General features: G+C 40.0%; 1 protein-coding gene across 6 annotated transcripts in view; it reads right to left on the bottom strand.

The window, feature by feature from the left end:
* Positions 1-5,592: 5,592 nt before the first annotated feature.
* EVI5 (ecotropic viral integration site 5) overlaps positions 5,593-20,262 on the bottom strand; it is a 65,529-nt gene continuing 50,859 nt past the window's right edge. For all 6 annotated transcript variants that reach the window (XM_042873374.1, XM_042873375.1, XM_042873370.1 and 3 more), the window contains one exon: positions 5,593-6,851. In XM_042873374.1, coding sequence (XP_042729308.1) covers positions 6,546-6,851 — 306 coding nt within the window. In that variant the 3' untranslated portion in view covers positions 5,593-6,545. The remainder of the gene's footprint in view (positions 6,852-20,262) is intronic.

Below are 20,262 nucleotides of genomic sequence, written 5' to 3'. Positions count from 1 at the left end.
CTCCCTCCCCTCAGCCCGGCGGCGGGAAGGCGCCCCGCGCCGCGTGATGGGCCCGGGCCGCCGAGACCTCCCCTAGAGCAGAAATAACTTGTTGTGGAAAACTCTTTCGGGATAAATACGCCCAACGGCGCTGAAAATACCTAAAGCCCCAAGCCTGGAGGTTTGCTCATTTCCCCTCGGCTTTAGGTAATGGTTAAATATGGAAGGGGTAGGCGAGATCCCCCAGCCGCCCCGCCCGGAGCCTGCCGTCTCCTGACAGCGGTCGGAAGGCGACGGCAAACGCGGACAGAGCCAGGCGGGCGGCGGGCGGCGGCTCCTGAACGGCCGCGGGCGTCGGGGCTCCCGGCTGCGGCCGCCGTCGGCCCGAGGCGGTTCTGGGCTCCGTACCCTGCCCCGCGGGAGGGAATCGGGGTTTCACACCGTCCCGCGCTCCGAAACCGGCTGGGCCGAGCGCGGCGGCACACCGCGCTGCCGGGAGCGGGCCGCGGCGGAGCGAGCGCTCCCCGAGGGGTCCGCAGGGAGACCGGGCGCTCGGTGTCTGGCGGGGCAGCGCCCGCGCTGTGTGCGATGAGGGCAACGGAAAACGTAACGGTAATTAGTGTTAGCACTCACGGTTCTGGCCGGGCTGCGGGGCGGCACGCACCGCCTCACGCACACCTCAGGCGCGGCGCCGCGTGACAGCGCTACGAGAGCAGCGGGCAGCGGCACCCGTCAGCTACGACGGCCGGGCAGCGGCTGCTCAGCGCGACACGTCGGGAAGGATGGCCGCGTCGGAACGGCAGCCGGCTCTCTCACACGTGCGAGGAGAGCGCACGCAAGCGTCTTCGTCCCGCGAAGCGCAGAACCGGCCCATATCCGGATCCGCTTCCCGCCGCTCCCGGCGGCTCCCGCGGGCCGGCAGCACGCAGCTCCGTCGCCGGGAGCGGGAACGGGAGCGGCCGGCAGTGCTCCGGGCCGGCGGTGGCCGCCGTGGTGCCGCCACGCGGAGGTGTGCGGGGCCCCGGCCCGAGGCACGAGTCTGCCGCGCGCCACGTGCGTCGGCGGCTGCGCGAGGCGGTCGAGGCGGGAAGCGGCCGCGCTCCCTTGAGGGGCCGAGACGGGGCCGTGTGGGGCGGGCCGTTACCCGCAGAGCGCGGGAGGAGAGCGCGTTCGGTGCGAGATTCCATTACAGGCGCAGGCCTAAGAGCGAAGAGCTCCTGGGCGTAATGCGTTGCGCTGCTCTGGGCAGCCGCCTCAGATGTCCGTTAAAGCAAGGAAAGCAGATAAGGAAGGAAGGTGACGGGATGCAGATGGGATCTGCGTGGTCAGGAGTGATGAGACTGTGGCAGGAGGACGCAGCTGAACGCAGGTAGGGGAGGAGAAGCGTTTTTATACGTGTCGAAGTCAGGACTGGGAGCAGCAGCAGTGATTCTATGGGGAACTCATGAGTAAGGTGCACACTTCCGTGTATTGAAAGCTGAGATCTCTGTTATCCAGAACGTTTTCACTGGGAGAAGCTGCTAGCACATGCTAACTTGTAGTGCTTTGCATTCTCTTGGGAAAGGTGTCATCATTTTTTATATTTCTCGCTGATTGTGCTATTTTTGTTTTATTTTGTTCTCCTAGCGGCTGCTCGGGACCTTTGTGTCTTTCTCCTTGTGGCATGCGAATGTGCTGTAAATACACCAGACTTCACAATTTCAATAGTAACTTTTCAACTCACTAGAGAAATAAAAGCAATTTCATCTGCTGCTCTCAGAGTAATGATTTCTGCCAACACAAACTATAGACAGAAAGTGGCAGTAGGCCAGCCGGGTTGTTGAAGGTTGAGGTAAAAAAACAGCATTCCAGCTTTGCGAGGGAGTGGGCCCAGAACTTACCTGTGCTATTTAGATATGAAGAGAATGTTTCTAATGCTGCGTGTAGTGGGACACTGGACCGGATCGCCCAGAGAAGCAGTGCTTGCCCCACCACTGGAATTGTTCAGTTTGGACTTTGACCAACCTGATCCAGAGGTGAAAGATGCCCCTGCTCATGGCAAGGGAGTTGGACTGGATGGTCTTTAGGAGTCCCAACCTAACCCATGATTGGATTGGAAGTTGAATCTGTGCGTTATGGAACATAGACTATGCAAAATTGTCTTAGGAATTTTAGTTCCTAGAGTGGGACAACAGAAATTTCAGTCGCTTCTGCAGCAGTGTATGTACAACTCCAAGAATGTGCTGCATTGCTTTTGTATTTCATGATTCTGAAATGAGGTATTGAGTCTTGGGAAGGGAAAGTGTTAAGGTGTTATATTTTGGATCAAGTACGTGTATGATTGTATCTGAGTCAATCGGTTGACTATGTATGTTTAAGTAGATGTATGTTAGCATGTTTTCTCCACTCTAGCAAAATAAAACATCATGCTATTTAGAATTTATGTTGGAACTCAACTTATGGTGCACTTTTCATTCCACCATTCAGAATCTCTGGTTCTAATGGCTACTGCATATGTTTATTTCATTGATTTATCTTGTCTTGAACTTGTTTGTAAAAAAAAAAAATAAATAATTTTTAAAATCCCCCCCCTTAAAAAAGAGAATTTAAAAAATGTATCAACATGATTATACTGTGAAGAGTATTTTGTAGAACAAAATGGAACTGTGAAATCCAGAGAGCCATCAGGTTCTACAGAACTCTTGCATTCCATCTCAGCACACATAAATTCTTTAGCAGGTGCACAGTTAAACCAAACACTGCAATTTTCAGGTAGATTGTACTAACCTCGATATTGTGGCTTGCTGGTTGGTGGTTGTTCTTTTTAGCCTCCAGGACTAGCCTACTGACCGTCCTAGGAAATCTGCACTATCCTCTATTCTTTGCCTTCTCTCAAAATGTGCAACAGTTCTTTGGTGTCTCTGCAGGTATTAGCAGGAGTTAGCAGCATATCCAGTAGCAGCATATCCATGCTCAACTGTGGACATTTTACGCTAACAAATCTTTCCTCCACTTTGGATTTTAAAGGATGAATTTGGAACGAGCATCAAATTTCTCTCAGAACTGTTAACATCATCTTTTATTTAGAACACTGATTACATAAAATCAAAACAAAAACATGCATTTTCTTCAGTGTTGCTTTTCCACAAAAGAGCTGAATAGTGACTAAGTACAGTATTACATTATTTACAAAGTGGTATTGTAAAATTTGTGCTAGTCACTTTTCTTTTGTTGTCTTACAAGAATTTATTTTAGTGAAAATAATAGAGGAATTTATACTCACAGTTGAAAATTTAGTGGAAGATAAAACATAGAATTGTGGGATATCATGAGTTGGAAGGCACTCACAAGAATCACCGAGTCCAGCTCCTGGCTCCGCACAGGACCACCCAAAAAGCAGACCGTACATCTGAGAGCACTGCCCAGACGCTCCTTGAACTCGGGCAGCCTGGTGCTGCGCCCACTGCCCTGGGCAGCCTGTTTCACACCCACCGCCCTCTGGTGCAGTCTGTCCCCCCCAGCTGCCCCTCCCCTGACGCAGCTCCGTGCCCTTCCCTCGGGTCAGCAGAGCTCAGCGCTGCCCCTCTGCTCCCCGCGAGGAGCTGCACACCGTGAAGCCTCCCCTCCGTCGGCTCTGCTTTGCGCAGTCCCAGTGACTGCAGCCAGTCCTCACACGCCTTGCCTTCTAGAGCCTTCTCCATCTTCGCAGCCCTCCTTTGAGCACAACAGCCCACGCTATCAGATCCTAAAATAGTTGTACCTTTGCAAGGTACAGGAAGGAACAACAAAAACAAAAAAGTAAACGTTCAAGCTTTTGTAGCTAATGAAAGTATTTGATTGTGAGACCGGGCAAACAGAACCATTTTTTACTACCAAACATAGAATTTAAATGGAAACTGTGTATGACACTACCGAAATTCAGAATTCTTGAATATGCACATATTGAGGCTAACTTCTGTGTTCACGTGATTTTAACTTTTTAACACTCACATTGAGTTTCTGCAGCCTGAATGTAGCAAAGCAACAAACCTAAGAGAGCTATGAAGTTTTTTAGAAGGTCACATAAGCAAGGTCACGATGTGTAGCATAATTAATATGCTTTATTTATTGACTTACTAGTAAATGTACCACCTACACTGTTAATATATTGCCATTATTCTGGTGCATATTCAGATTGTAACACACATAGGCAAAGAAATTAGTTTCATTTGTAGCAGAACATCTGAAGAAGTATGATTATTCTCAACAGCATTCTTTGTGTTGCCCTCTGAGGATGTTCCACATAAAACTTCTGAAACTGCAGCATGTTCAACCACTGACCTTCATCTCTAAAACAGGTGCAGTAGTTGGATAAAGGCCTTTGCTTTTCCCTTGACATTTTTATTTGTGCTGTTACTCAGCGTCTGCAATATAGCAATACTTAAAAATACAAAAGTTCAGGAAAGAACTCCTGTTAACTGATCTTATTTACTAGCACTTGAACAGTAAGGCGGTTAAGGCAAAATTATAGCACTCAAGCATTTATACAGACCTCCAACTGCATTTTGCTCCTGCCACTTATTATGGAACATTACCTTTAAGAGAGGCTTGCAGCTGGTATTGATGACAGGCAACAAGACCTTATCACCCATCACCTTAGGTAACAATTACCCAGCTGCAAAATATGTCACTGGATCCTCACTGGAAAGAAAAAAAATGTTACTTGTTAGCAAAGAAAGCAGGCACGGCTTGTTCTTGCACATGAGATTTCTAATAGCAATTAGAACCAAAGTCAAGCTAATCCTCCTCAGAGATGACAATTTCCACGAGCTATACAGCATACGGTGTAGGCAGCAGCAAGATGTGGGAATAGTTTGAAGAAATGAGGCAAGGCAGAACTTGCAGAAGTGGGCAACTTAAAACTTTTCACCCGTTTGCTTTGAGATTTAAATTGCATTGCGTAAACAAATAAAGCAGCTGAGTCACCCAGAAGATGCTTCCTCCATTCAGCCTTCCCTATTTGTTCCTTGAAATATTCTTCCTCCTCCCTTCTGCCGTTTTCCCAGGAGCTCAGATGTTCTTCAAACATCTTCAGCACTATGCTGCCACAGTTCCATGATTTTTAATAGCTAGGCTGCTTCTCACACTTAACATGCGTGCTATTACTGCCAACACAGCCCTTCTTTATTCTTAAATAAAATACAGTTGCAAATACTACTTGAAAACAAATTCCAAGAACTGTTTATGTATGATAAGAATATTAATAGTGGTGAAAATTGCTAACTAGCTTGTCTCCAAGGGTGTTCATATGGCAATGTTAGATGAAGTTGTTCTGTTCAAGAACCAAGGCAGGGGGCTGTGTTATTGGATCTTAGTTTACAGGAGAGGGGGAAAGCAGAATTGCTCAGCACTCACACTTTGGCTAACAAAAAGCTATCCTGGTGACAGGATCTATACTATTTCTCAGATAATGGCAATAAAAAACTGCAAGAAAACTAAACACAGACATTTTCAGTGCACTGATACTCTCATTAGAACTGTTAACTGGAATACACAAATCTTTCTTTTTATTCAAAGTACCGCTCTAATTCAGAGCCGGAGGGTAACCAAGGGCTGTAGCTTAGAAGTGACTACACAGTAAATGCTGCAACCTTGTTAAATTGTGAAAAATTTATTTTCATTACATATATATGAAGGTAAAAGATTTCAGTCAATAGTGTTTTGAACAAGCATTTCAGTTAGACAGGAATTCGTTAGCTAGCTAGACCGAAACTAAATGTAAAGTTAGTGTTTTGCTTTTATTTAGCAATTCATTTCTAGTGTGTATATACAGAATTCATTTTCCAGGTAGAATATGAGACAGTCATATTGCAACATTTACATTCCTCGTATAAAATGGTATAATATACATTTTCAGCTTGGTGCAGTTATATAAATATGTACAAAATAAACATTATTGTAGTTAATATATTCAGACCAGGTATTATTTAGCAACATCAAAAGCAGATGCACATAAATTTAAGTGAAAAGGGTGAAAAACACCTTTATGACATTAGTGACCAGTACTTGTATATAGGAAGTAGTATAGATTATGGCTTCTCTTTCAAGCCTTCTGTGGGCATTTGGTAACTTTAATAAAACAGAAGTAATTGAGAAGCATAATTATATATATGCCATACGATCAGATGGTTAGAGTCCATCTTGATCACAAATGGATAACGATGTAAAACATACACATTTGTTCAGAGCATAAAATATTGCACAAGAGCGATTTCTTTTGAGGAAAATAATTCCCATCCTTGTGAACAGCAAAAGGGTTTCTCACACATTTAAAGAAATTATATATTTGCAGTTTCTAAAACAAGGAACATTCAGTAATACTGTCAGAACTGTCATCCATTAACTTCTTCCCAGCCTGCGTCACAGCAACGGTACGTCACTAGCAAGATTTGGCAAAGAGAAGGCAGGTGGACAGTACACGTGTGTATTTATCACAGGCCAGAACAGATCCAGTAGTTACTTAAACCAACTGCTGGATGCCTTCAATTATCTGACAATTTAAGCCTTAAAGAAACACAGAAGTCTTCAAATGCTAGTCACAGTGATCATCACACAGTAGTAGAGTAAGATTCCATTCTCCTCTGTTTGGAAACCATCTTGTCCATGTTTCCAGTCTGGAGTGTGCTTTCTTCTGTCTCACTGTCACTGCTGCCTACAACTGCGTGATCCAAAGCCATCTGACCAGTCCTCCTGCGTAAGTGAAAGTTTACCCCACTCTCCTGTATGGAGTTAGTTATAAAATCTTCATCAGAAGAATGAAATGACTCATCATCTCCTGTGAAATGGTTGACAATGTGGATCCCATCAAAAGTGGGTTGGTCTGAGAAGTCTCTCTGTCCTTTTAAGCATTTGATCTGTCAAAAAAAAACAAAACACAAAAACAAAAAACAACAAACCACCAAACAAGTGGGATTTAAGGTAATCAGAGTTCAAGAGTCCAGCAGCAAAATCAAAACAAAACCACTCACTTCCAATAATCTCTCCTCAACTAATTTAACTTAGATGTAGAATATTTCCTAATGACTTCTGGAAGCTGAACAAAATGACTTCTCATTTCTGGCTGTCCCGAGAACTTGAAAGAATGCCTCAAAGAGTACTTTAAATGCTCCAAAATTCTTCTCGCACACCCGGACTATTTCAGTTTTAAAGCTTAATAATCAAGGTACCCAGAATCACAAGTGACAGATTTCTCCAAGCTACTCACTGCATCTTTAGCAACCCCACGAGAATGGTTGATTGTTAGTTTTCTGGAGTGCACAACTCATTTTGACAGCACTTTTGGCCTTCACATCTTATACCTTTGAAGTTCCATCCTTTCCCCATCACTGATTTCTCAACTTGAGAAAAGCCCTCCCCTACTCCTAAGCAGAAGGATCCAGATGTAGTATTGCTAGTTTCATACAGCCACAGAAAAAAGCACACAGCAAACACCCTCAGTTCTGTCTACACTGCAAGATTAGGCAGCCTTTCAATATCTAGTTCAGAGCTGGTGATATTTCAAGACAATAAGAGAAGCTTCCCCATACAATATAAATAGATCATAATTTCAATTTTAAGAAACCAAATGAGGAAAAGGATTCTCAGGCTGTGGCCAGATATAATAACTAGTTCAAAATGCAATCTGGAGTTATAAGCTACTTAACCACGTATTCAACCATGTTTCTGAATGTAAAACCTGAAGCTCTGGCAAATCCCCTGTTCATTAAGTCAAAATAACCATGGCCCCCAGAAGACTTCCCTGAGATAGTTTTTCTTTAGAAATTCACTTGTCCTAACTTTTAGTGCCAATTGCCTCAGAGTCAATACTTAGCAACTGTTAAGTATTATGATAAGAATCCTAAGGAATTAGAAAGACGTTGAAATGCATTACAGAAACTTCCTAATGTCATTCTTGCCTGCTTAAAAAGGAGGATGCATCAGGTGCTATTTTGTAAGCAACTCCTAACAGTGTCAGATCTGGAAAGTAGAGAGAAAAAGCCTGAGAAGCTACTTGCATCACAAACCTATTCCATGTTTCAGAAATTTGAAGTGATATTCAGCTTGATAAATAAGAGCAGCACGCAGGTCCTTGCTGTTTGTATCAGTAACAGATTTTACCTGTTCTTTTGGGGAAAAAGGAATTTTGATATTCACACTGGGCTTACGTAAGAAATGCAAGTAAAACCGTTTGGAAAAAAGGTTGCAAGAATCTCAATCATTCTAGAAGCCTCAAATCAAATGTAAATGGTACGTAAAAGCTCCATATATCTGATCACTTTGATGTTTATCAGAATGCTCCTGTTAGGAACATAGGCTCATACTGCAGACTTAAAACTTGGAGGCAACTATGCATACTAACTAGTATTGGAATGTTCTTGTACACTTAAGTTGCAGTTGTTTCACAAGGAACTCGTTTAAAGACGAGCAAAACAAGTTTCACACTCGCACTGCATGATGCAACATCTCCTTATGCCACGTGTAAGATATTAGACAGCAACGTTTGTCAGGAACAAGCAACTCTTACTACTTCATATATGTGGACACTGAGATTCTTGCATTACTTACAAGTATTGCCCCTAACAATATCTTGCAACACGACTAGCTGCAACATGGTGTTTCCAGAACAGCAGTTTTATTCAGTAAAAAATTTACCCCAGAAAGACAGAACAGCCCTACAGCTCCTGTCCAACATGACCGAAGGCTCAAAAAAGCACACATACAAGTGACTACAAATGTCACATTTCAGTAAGAAATGAATGCTTCCATGTCTGCACACTTAAGCCATTAGTTCATCTGAACTGTAAAGGTGATATTCAACGTCAGTTGAACTCTGAGAGCCAAGCCAGTGACCTTGAATGCTCTCCTGAAACCTTCAGCGTGCGATACCTTTAGATAAACCTTTAGATGAACGCCTTTAGGGAACATGACAAAAATCACAGCTTAGCAGTTTCAAACACCCAAACACCAAGTGTAAGTCTAAGAAAAAGGCTCTCTAAGGAAAAAATGGTATTACTGGCCATGCAAAATCCTGAAGAGTGTGGGAAAACTGTAACATGTATTCTCTCATTAAGGCAACAAAAAGACAATCTGTTGCCCTCAAGAAACACTTCTTTTGGTCTGCAGCTTTACCCTTGCCTGCCTTCTTGTTCAACTACTCACATTCAAAAGGAATTATATTGCTAGGAAGAAACATGAACATACTGCAGAGAATGTGCGAGAAGACTGTGCAGTCATATAGTCCTGCAACATCCGTCTGCTTGAAAAATGACTTGCACAGTGAAATACAGAAACTCTGTAGCACAGAATTTGTATCACGGGGACAACACTAACTCTGAGTAAGATTTTGTGGGAGCCTTGATACATGATAGGCTTGGAGACAGCAGTATCTCCAAGCAGTGAGCAAGGTTAACAGCACAGTACACTGTATGGACAAAAGCACAGCCAGTACATTACGGGTTCTTACTTCATCTGGTACCCAGACTGCACACGACTTTGCATTCGTTACCTCAAGTATTCATCAGTACAAGAAGCTGATGGAAAGACTCACTGGACATCACCAAAAAGTTAAAAGGCAGAAGCTCATGCCATAAGATGACTAAAAACTGTGCTCTTCACTGAAATGTATGATGGGAGAAGACAATGATCATAACACAGAAGGTTGTTTGAATACGAAGGCACAATAATTACTGCAAGGCTAATTAAGACTTAGAGTAGGTTGCTGAGAGACTGAGCATCTCCATCCTCTGTGGTTTTCAGCAACCGCATGACAAAGTCCTGAGCAACCTGTTCTGAAATCATTGGCCAACATTGTTCTGAGCAGCTGGTTAAGCAGACTCCAGGGTCCCTTCCAGCTTGGAAAGATCCAGTTCAGCCATATGTAAAAACAAAACAAAACACCGTGATACTTGTAAAAAAAATCACCACACTTGAAGTGCGCATGCTGTCATTCATATAGATTTCTAATTGTAAAACAGAAGTAACACGCTGTTGATACATAGGGTTTTGTGATAGTGCACCATAGTTTGAAAACAATGAAAATTTAACTGAAATACAGATTTAAGACTTGCATCTTAAATTCTTTCAAATATGAATGTTAATAAAATGAGACACTGGAATCAACTGATCTTCAAGAAATTAAAAGCATCCAACAGATGAGGGTGAAGACCTTCACACTACTTTCAGTTTTAAGTACTTTCAGAATGGAATATGTTTCAAGGGCACCTCAATCTAACATTTATTTAGGCATGTTTCTGAAATAAACCCATTATCTGTAGCATTTGCTGCAGCAGGAGGGCTTGGGAAGGCTTCTCAAAGCGTTTGGAGCAACTTGTAGACAGTATGCATTCCAATGTAATAGATGCTAACTAGTATCAGTTAGAAGTTGTTATCAGATGTTTTTTCACCTTTTACTAAACAACTCAGTCAGGATCCTGAAGTCCTGATCACAATTCTTTCCTTTGCCTTACCTGCAAAATCAATGAGTCCCATCTATTTTAGCCTTTCCTCATGAAGCAGCAGCACTCACACAATCACAGACGTGTAAGGGCTGGAAGAGACTACTGGGGATGCTCTAGTCCAATCCCCCCCGTTCCCTCCAGCAGGTTACATTCTAAACCACTGATTTTAGTTGCTCCTTAACTTCCTTCCAGCCTTTCCTTAACTTCTCTACATCCAGCTTGTGGCACAGGGAGTATCCTTGCACTAAAGTTTTGTAGTGGCAATAAAGTGGTATTTCTTTTGTTTTTAATATTCTGCCTCTTAATTCTCAACATCGTTTTGTTGGTTCTTGTTGCTGTCGTACACTGAACCAGTGATACTATAGGAGTCTCAGTAATAACTATAAAATACTTTTCCTGAATTGTAAATAGCCACTCCATGTTTGCTACTAGCAGGCATAGCTTAAGATTTTCCAGTTGATAAATCACATTTTTTTGTTCACTGAGTTTTGAGTGACTTCTTGAGATCTCTACCATCAGTGTATTATTTGAACATAGAAAAAGTTTAACATAGTAAAGGTCAGGTCAAGATGTTATTGATGTAGCAAAACATTGTATCAATGTATTTGGAAGTCTAATTAAGGACTCAAGGGGAAAAAAAAACACCTAGTTTTACTGCTTCTTATCATTTCATCTGAAGAAAAACAACAGCTTTTTTTCTTGCAGCCATGTTGAACATAATATGGACTTACAGCCTGGGTACACACTCGGATCTGTCACTTACGTTCTCTTTTGTAAAGACAGCCAGTTCCACTTTATCCTTTCAGTCCTAGGTCTGACTCTACTTCTCATGAAGGGAACTAGACACGTCTCACCCCAATTCAGATGAATTTTGGTCGTTTCTACTGCTTCAGTTTTGCAACAACCTCAAATCCCATACAGTCTGTAAAACTAGGTCTGGTAAACCCGCAGTCTTGCTTTAATTCTCAAATTCAGGTCATATCGCCTAGATGACTGCAGCTTTTGGCCAGTTTTCACTATAACACATGAATACGATCTTCGGAATATTTCAAAGAGTTAATAAAAATATGCAACTAAAATATACTTAACTGTTATTCCTTCAAAAGCCATTTGATCCCAAAACACAACTGTCACAAGTAAATGACTTAATATTCACATGTACACATCTTTTTGGGCTTAAAAGATTCAGCATTCTAAAGAGAATCTGCACGTCCTGTTGGTCAACATATTGAAAGACTCATAAATAATGGGGTACTTCCACAAGTACAAAAAAGAAAAAAAATCTGTCAGTATTAGCAATCAGATGCTTGAACCCCAATAAACTTTCTTACCTGATGCTGACTGCCTCATCGAGCCAGGCATAAGGGAGAGATAGTAAAGAGAAATTCAGACGTTTTAGTACAAGACATAATTTCTTCAATGTTAAATGAAAGGTGATTATCAAAAACTTAACTCGCTTGCAGCTAAGTCCCTTTGTTTTTTTAAATATAAGTGGTAAGTTGAGGCTTTTACAATTAGAAGTTCTGCTTAAACCCTAGGAAATGTTTTTGCTTAACCCCTGACATTTTCTGTGTTGTTGTTTGTTTGTTTGTTTTTTTTAAAGCTTGGAATTGGTGGATGGAAAGAAGTTGAAGACGCTATTTCCTTCAAGAGGCTTCAGTCATCATTCTTGAGATTTATCCAATTCTGAAAAAATCAAGGATTCTAAGAATGCCTGTCAGTACAAATTGAATCTACTCACAACAAGGTATGTAAGCGATACACAAATTAGATCAGAATATATATGTATATAAACACGACCACTCATGTGGGTGTTATAAAGCTGTTACTGGCAAGAGACATAAGTTTGTTGCACTCCAGTCCAATGCACACACTAGCATATTGCTGTTTCTGTTTAAAAGACTCCCAGCAACTTCCTTTGGAAAAATGCTCATATAAAAAAAATGAAGCAGTCACAGCTTTTCAGAATGAACAAATGGGAAGTGTAACTTGAAAGACAAATATCAGTATTATGTCTAGTTGACATAATGTTGAAGCATTTCTACATGTACACACAAGAAGAACAAACAATGTTAACAAGCATTTTCACGCTACATTTTCACTTCCACGAACACAAGCATCTCCTTTAGACATCTCATGCCTTCTGAAACCCATTTTTAAATGAGTTTGTACATCCACAGTGAGCCACATTCATAGCGAAACCATCACTACATGAACGCTGCACAAATGGAGAAATCATGAGCTAAACTAAACAGATGCAGAAACTAATATTAGCAATCCTTCATTTAAAAGGATTCTGAGCAAGTCAAATGGCTGTAGAGCTACAATGCAAATGCTGGTTGTAAAGTTCCCCAATAAAATCAACTTCCTTATACAAGGACTGCTTGCTATGCACTGCAACAGAACTGCATCAGAGCATTTTAATGAAAACTTGTAATTATTGCTCTCTGAAAACTCAGATTTAAGAAAAGCAGAACAACATCATGCAACGAACAGGTTAATGTAACAAATGTATATCTGAAAGGCATCCTTCATTTTCCTCAGTTATGATGCAGTTTATATGAGGATTATATGCGAAAAGCAGGAGTTTTGGTTTTTTGAGACCTTCCTGATAACTTGCACAACCTTCAAGCAAACAAACACGTAAAATATTCAGCAATGTAAATCACAGCAGGCTTTCTTTGTGTTACAAACAAGACAACAGTTGCTAACAATTTTTAAAATAAACGTAAAATATTCGCTAAACTAGAATTGCACTGTCAGTATAACCAGGACCAGACTCAAGGTTGTGGCTTTTATTTCAGCACCAGTGAATTTCCTGTTTCACATTACTGAACATTAAACTTGTTTGCTGTTGTTGTTTGTTTTTGTCCATCACCCCTCCCCACCCCCGCCCACCCCAAAGCCATTGCTATAAACACAGCTACCAGCAATGTCAGACAGAAGGGTCATTCCTGGAAATTACTGATGATTCAAGAAGCCCAAACCAACCAGGATAGATGCCAAATCCAGGAACTCCCATTTACTCTGCTTACTCAAGTTCACCTGATCATTGCTGTTTTTCCTGAGGGAGAGGCCTTAATAACATGGACTCATTGTTTAGAAGAGCAACAGTCGAGAAGGACCTGCATGGGATTCTGTTCAGTGAGATCCATACGAAAAGTTATGGAAATGGCCATCCTTGCATCTCTTACAAAAGCCATTTTGGATTCTCCATTGCTCCATCTACCACTAGACTTAGAAAATGAAGCAGAAAAAAGTACATTCTGCAGACCACAAAAGATTTGTGAGAAATACACAAAACCAAGACAAAAAAATGAAAAGAAAGAAGTGAAATTGTTTTTTCTTTCACTTTGAGGCAGATATGGAGATCTGCACAGATATTCTTAGCAGAGGAATTCAGGAAATAGGTTACATCTTCATGTTTTCAGACAGCTTTTATTTGAAGTATTATGACTTAAGCTATTGAGACCATTCCAGAACAATTTGGAGTTTTAACGATTTACTGAAGTTCCACTTCAGCTTGAGCTACAACGTACACATTTTGAGATGGACACGACAGACAAATATGTTTGTAAGTAAGTAGTATTACTATGATGCCATATTTACTTCCTCTGAGATTTAATTTCACATTATTAAAAAAAACCTAATGAAAATTAGGAAATTGTTGAGATTTTGTTGAAATGCAAGTCCTTCAAAATGTTCAGCATTGTTGAAGAGACACAAATAGAAATATGAGTGAATGCATTTGAAAGTGCATTAAGAGACTGCAAAACTATTTCAAGAAAATTTTAATACAGAATTTTAATACATGGACAAAAACCCCATTACAAAGTCAGTCTGAAGTGCAGAGGTGAGGGCTTCCATATAAATTTGGGTTCTAGCAGATTGAAATAACCATAACATAGCTTTAGCATTTATATTTTCCTCTTCTCCATACTCTCAAAAGCCGTGTTTGCAAGGCAGTACAAAACAGGAGTATTCAATAAATGAACAGCATAGGAGTTGAGCCAGTCTCTCTGAAATCATGGTGTTAGCCAGCCACTGCAGGAGAATCTTAAACCATGCCCAAGCATACTCAGGACTGTCTGGGACTCAGCACATTTGCCTAATTGAGACAGAGTTTGATGTGATTAAAATAGGAAGTCTACAAAATTCACAATGGACATTAAAAGTTAGTGATAGTTTGGTATTTTATTGTGGGCCCAAACAGGGGCCATAGCATAATTTACCAGAAAGGACATGGGCTGCTTTTTTGGTTGTACAAATATGGCTGCTGTTCTTGAAAGACAAAAGCCCAAAGATTATTTTTTTTCCTAGATTAATCTAGACAATTTGAATTCTAAGTTCATTATGTGATTAACTAACAAAATTATCCTGTTAAAACAGTTATCTTCAGGTCACCCTTTAACAAAAACAAAAGGGTTAAAAACAAATTTGTGTGCCAATATGTTTGTATTTACCACAAATTAATTTTGCTGACCATATTACTTGACAGAATTTAAGCCACTGCTTAATGTGTCACAAGTGCAAAGCGAAACAGCAGCAAGAAATTTCCAAGACTTAGCCATTCCATGCTTTTAAAGATATATTCTCTTACAGTGCTCAATATGTGGACTGTTTTAAATTGCTAGTTTCTGTGAATCATGTTCAGTTTCACTGTAGTGTAGAAGGCTTGATAAAAACCCTACAGATGCCAACAAGTTGAATAAACTATGAGGTAGCTTTAATGCATTAAAGCTCATCGCTAGTTGTTTCAATATGCATTCCACATTGCTCTGACTGTGAGTGTACATTTTCTGCCTTGTTTAAAATAAAAGACATTTTTAGTACTTTAATTAAGGAGCTCTAGATTCAAAAGGAAATATGGTAAATATATGTTGTATATCAGTTTTAGTAAAGACAGTATTGCTGTGTTGCAAACGTGACAAAGATTAGAACTAGCAACAAGCATACAGACCAGAAGGTTTCCAGTGAATCAGAACAGGAAACCAATAAACCGATCAATGGGAGGTCATGACTTTTTGATCACTGCTCTATATGGTTAAAGACTGTTTTTGATCTACAGCCATGTAATCAAATTAACCTTTGAAATTCTGTATCAAGTATGAAATAAAAAACAGTGCTAAGAAAGTACTCAAATTTTAAACTATGTATATTTAAAATAAAATAAAAAAAAAAAATCAGTCTCTGGTAACTAAGTCGTGTTCTGACTGTTGAGGGAGATCTTGACAAATTTGTTGTAATGAGATCATATGCAATTCCAAAAAGTTCTAAGCTACATTAGCCTTGGGAAGTTTCTATAAGTAGCTAGTTGGTAGGTGGAAGGAAAGTTCCCAGAAACTCTTCCCACAAGAAGTTCTAATGAAAGTGTTTATTTGGAGGACATGGCAACAAAAACATTTTAAAACAGCAGCATGATCACATTGAATGTACTGTGATTATCGTAGACCCAAGGAGCTACCTAAATCTCACTGCTCCTTTTCCCTAGAGCATGTGTCTATAAATAGAAAAATGACCGAAACCTCAGGCGCTAGCTGGAGCACACTGGCTGATGCAGAGACTGAAAACATACCCATAATGCACACAGTTACAGGAAATGATCATTTTGCACTTTTACTCTATTCTTTTAAAACAGGGAGTTAACCTCAGCATTTTCAAGCAGACAAAGTAACATTTATTTTTGCCTGATACCTGAAATTACTTCTATCTGTGCTGCCTGCGTTTCAGAGAACAATAAACATTTCAGAAGGGGTAGAAACATGCTAACACACAGCATTCTTCTCCAGATCTATTTCTCAAGTAGGAAATAGATGGCACCTGTGCATGGTGGCTGACAATTTTTTCCAAGGAGCAATTACTCTAAGTTCAAACCAGTACTTCTTCCACTTCTGAATTCCTAACAGAACTTTCATAAGCAGAAAAACACGACAGATCCTGACAAAGCTCTACGTAATACAGTAGACAGATCACACAGCTTAAAAGCAACAACAAAATGACTCAAGAGCATTACTGCCTCAATAGTAAAATAACGTTACTTATGATCAGTTTACTTCCTTTGACAACCCAGGTAAACACCAAACAGGGACTCTGTATAGTTCAGTGTAGGTAGGTGCACTCACTTCTATTACTGCAATCAGTAACTAGTGTATTTCTCCACAAGACAGATCTGGAGCTTAGATGCAGCAGGATACAATCAGAAAAGAGAACACATAAAAGGGAAATGTTCCTACAATCACCAAACTTCATTTATTTTATCATCAAATCTAATCTGCCATAGTGGCAGTGAAAGCTAAGATTTGTATCTAAAACTGTTGCCCTCATCTTCTAGTCCCACCATAGTGAACAAAGTCATACCTGCCCTGAGAGGAGACTGCATCACTGTGCCTGGTTACACTGTTCATCCATCATTTTGTTGAAGGTGTTACTGAGGAGCGTGTAATTTAAAATCACTATGAAATCAATCCTACCTTTTTGGACAAGTGTAGCATGTCTGTTTTAGGCTACAAACACCTACTCAAAACTAATCAAAATAATCCACCAATTTTCACAAAATAGACACAGCAACAGTGCTTTTACTTGTTCACTGCTTAGTTTAAGCCAGACAGTTTTTAAAGCCAACTCTTTTATGAAGAACAATTAACTGAACTGGATAAAGTAATGGGAAAGTAATGGGACTCCATATCTGTTCAGCATCATACTTCTGTATCAATATTGGTATTATCCAGCCAGTCTAACATCTTTTGACTCTCAAGGAGAGGCTGAATTAAAGGAATAAAGCAATTCACTTTTCTAAAGCACACAGTATATATTTAACTATCCTGTGTAGACAAAGCTGCTACATTAGACTTGGAGTTCACAAACCACATGACCTCACAAACGCTATCTTATCACATCACAGGTTCCTCAGACTGACCACAACCACTTAAATCAGACTCCACCAGCACGGAGGCTCTGTATCTTTGACACGTACCAGTAGACCAACTACATTTTTAGCTGTCCAGAAGCTTTGCAAGAACTTCACTTGTGGGGAGGGAAAATCTGATGGTCTCTTGTCCAACTGTGCTTGCAAGATATGGAGGAAGAAAAGCTCTTGATTTATTGTGCTATAGACTTCTACCACAAGTTGAAATGCTTTGTAAATCTGAGGGCTAACATATTTCCTTTCAAAGACGGCATTTCTTATCAAGTAAGAAAACATTTACAGAACCACATATTTTGAAAGCATTCATCCAGTAAAGCAAACTACTAGAAGGTGATAATGTGGTTCTAGGCAGTATTGAAAACTACTTTGCATAATTTAATACAGTATTTCTAGCAAGCATAGTGAAAACTATGAATTAAGAACAGTAAAAATTGACAGAAATCATAGAAATTAACTGCTTTTACAAAAGCAAGAACAAAAAAAACGACAGTCACAAAGAGCCCAATGCATATCTGCCAGTACTACATGAAAAGTAAACAGTATGCTTCTTCCAATCTTTCCTGAACCTCATTATCGCCAATAGAAAGGAGAGGAAGTTGACAAGAGACTAAGTATTATGTTCAATGTAAATATTACATGTAAAGTACTAAGACTTTCTGGGACTTCCCTATATCTAGTTCTGATGAAATTAGTTAAATCTATTCCCAAGATCTACATGCTGATCCATTTGATCTCCACTCACTAACCCATATGATTTGTTACTCTACAAGTCACCACCCTATAAATGTCTTCAGTGAAGATCTTTGTTTCTAGTAGTTCAAACTAGAATTTGCTTCCTCCAATTAATCCTTCTACATTCATTACCCAAATCTACATACAACCCATTCACAGCTATAAATGCCATTTAAAGATGTGCCCACACTGCAGTGACAAATGCAGCACAGGCACATCCAAACAGAGTACCTGAACAACAGCAGTTCAAGCACATGAGAGCGAAGTTCAGAATTGCTTTCCCTGCTTCTTGTCTAGAGGCATTTCAGATTATGGAGCATCTGATTTGCTAAGCACTAAATCTGACTCAAAGGAGAACTAGTAAGAAAATAAAGAGGAAAGACAGAATGCTCCTTGGTAGTATGCCAGAAATACAGAGGAAATAATTTGGCAGTTTTTAAACACAGCTTACTTACCATACAACTTCACAGTATTTTAAGACCAAAAGGAATTGTTAACATGGTTTGAACGTCCCTCCCGCATATTATAACATGTCAAATTCTATTTGATTGTTGTATATGTGACGTGTATGAGATTTCTCATCCTTCTTGTTGATGGCTATTGCTTACTTTCCCTCCTCCAATCTAGTTTCAGCAGTAAAAGTCTAGAAAGCTACACTAAGTTCCAAAATATAGCCTTAATTCTTAGCTTTAGCTATATTACCAATTACTCCTTTGGTCATATCTTATGCATTATCTTCAAAGTAATTACCTAAAGTGTCTTGAATTTTATCACACAAGCAAAATCTTTTAAAAGCATTGTATGTAATCTCCAACTTTTATATCTCTTTTCATTAAGGCAATCTTAAAACGTAAGCTCGCCAGAAATGAGATCAGACCATGAGATAATATCTATATCAGAATCTTACTGACTGCATTAGTTTCTTACAATGTAACATCAGTTCCATCCCTAGATAAAATTATAGAAGTGGGAAAAGTCAGTAAACTACTAGTCTCTACTTTGAGAGCTCATTGAGTTTTTAAATACTAAAAAAAGGGAAGATACTTCCAAAAAATCCCCCTTTCTTCACTGTAAAGACACAAGAATTTAAATCACCATAATTTTTTTTGAAATCATTATAGTCTTCTAAAAAACCTCAAAAATTTGTTTTGGAAAATAATGCTTCAGTCATCTGTCATCTTTTCCACCAGCCCTGCTGAAATGTTGCTAATGAGGACAGTTGGCAGAGGCTTTTCTAATTTTTGAACACTAACCTTCGTAGCACAGTAACATCAGGATTCTGGTTTTCATTCCAATACAGAAAACACACAAGATTTTCTCATTATTCCCCTCAAAATATGTTGAGCAATTATTTTATAAAAAGCACCTCCTATAGAGCAGCTACCACAAAATTAGCTCCACGTACTGTCCCTGACATTGGTCAATAGCTGGCACCTCATAAAGACTATAACAAGATGGAAACACTTCAGTAATTCCTCCTAGCTTTCAGTAAGTACTCTTATCAGTGATAAAAATGACATTTGTACATCTGCAGGAATTTATTCCTCCTCCCATTTCACTTGAGGATCTTAATTCATGCCCTGGGAGAGAAGTGAATAAATGCACAGCACAGACAGATAAGCAGCAACTAGCTGATCTCCCTCCTTAAAGGCACAAGTTATGCTGGCTGCTGGAGGTGACTAAACAGTGTAAGAAACAAAGTGAAGGGCACTGAACAGCTTACATATTCAACACTTTTATTTTAACTCTTTTCTGTATTTATTATGCTTTTAGAGTGAGTTCACAGCCAAGTCCTAATTTAGTCTTTTATAGGGGGTACACGTTCCTGGGGAATGAGAAGTGATGACAGAGACCATAGTACCTTTTGAAAGCTATAGTCCAAAATGACAAACGCACAGGTTTCATTGACCCCACAGATATCTCAAACTCTTTTTTTAATCTGAAACTAATGTCTTTTTTTCCCCTTAAGAACACAAAGAGTAGAAATTGAGAGTTTTAAAGAATATTTTATAGGCCAGAAGTGCCAATGACTTGTCTTACATAAGAGCAAAGAAAAAATACATCATTCTTTTCTGAGTATTCTTTGGCCAGATCTGAGCTAAAAACAACTACCAGATCCTTCAAGTGTAAGAAAACATTGTAAAAAACGGAGCTTAAGACAAACAAAACCCT

Source organism: Lagopus leucura, unplaced genomic scaffold, assembly GCF_019238085.1.
Source record: "Lagopus leucura isolate 7727_CA_CO unplaced genomic scaffold, USGS_WTPT01 Super-Scaffold_100009, whole genome shotgun sequence".
Taxonomy (NCBI): Eukaryota; Metazoa; Chordata; class Aves; order Galliformes; family Phasianidae; genus Lagopus; species Lagopus leucura.
The sequence above is the reverse complement of the archived record's forward strand: the minus strand, read 5'-3'. Positions and strand labels throughout refer to the sequence as shown.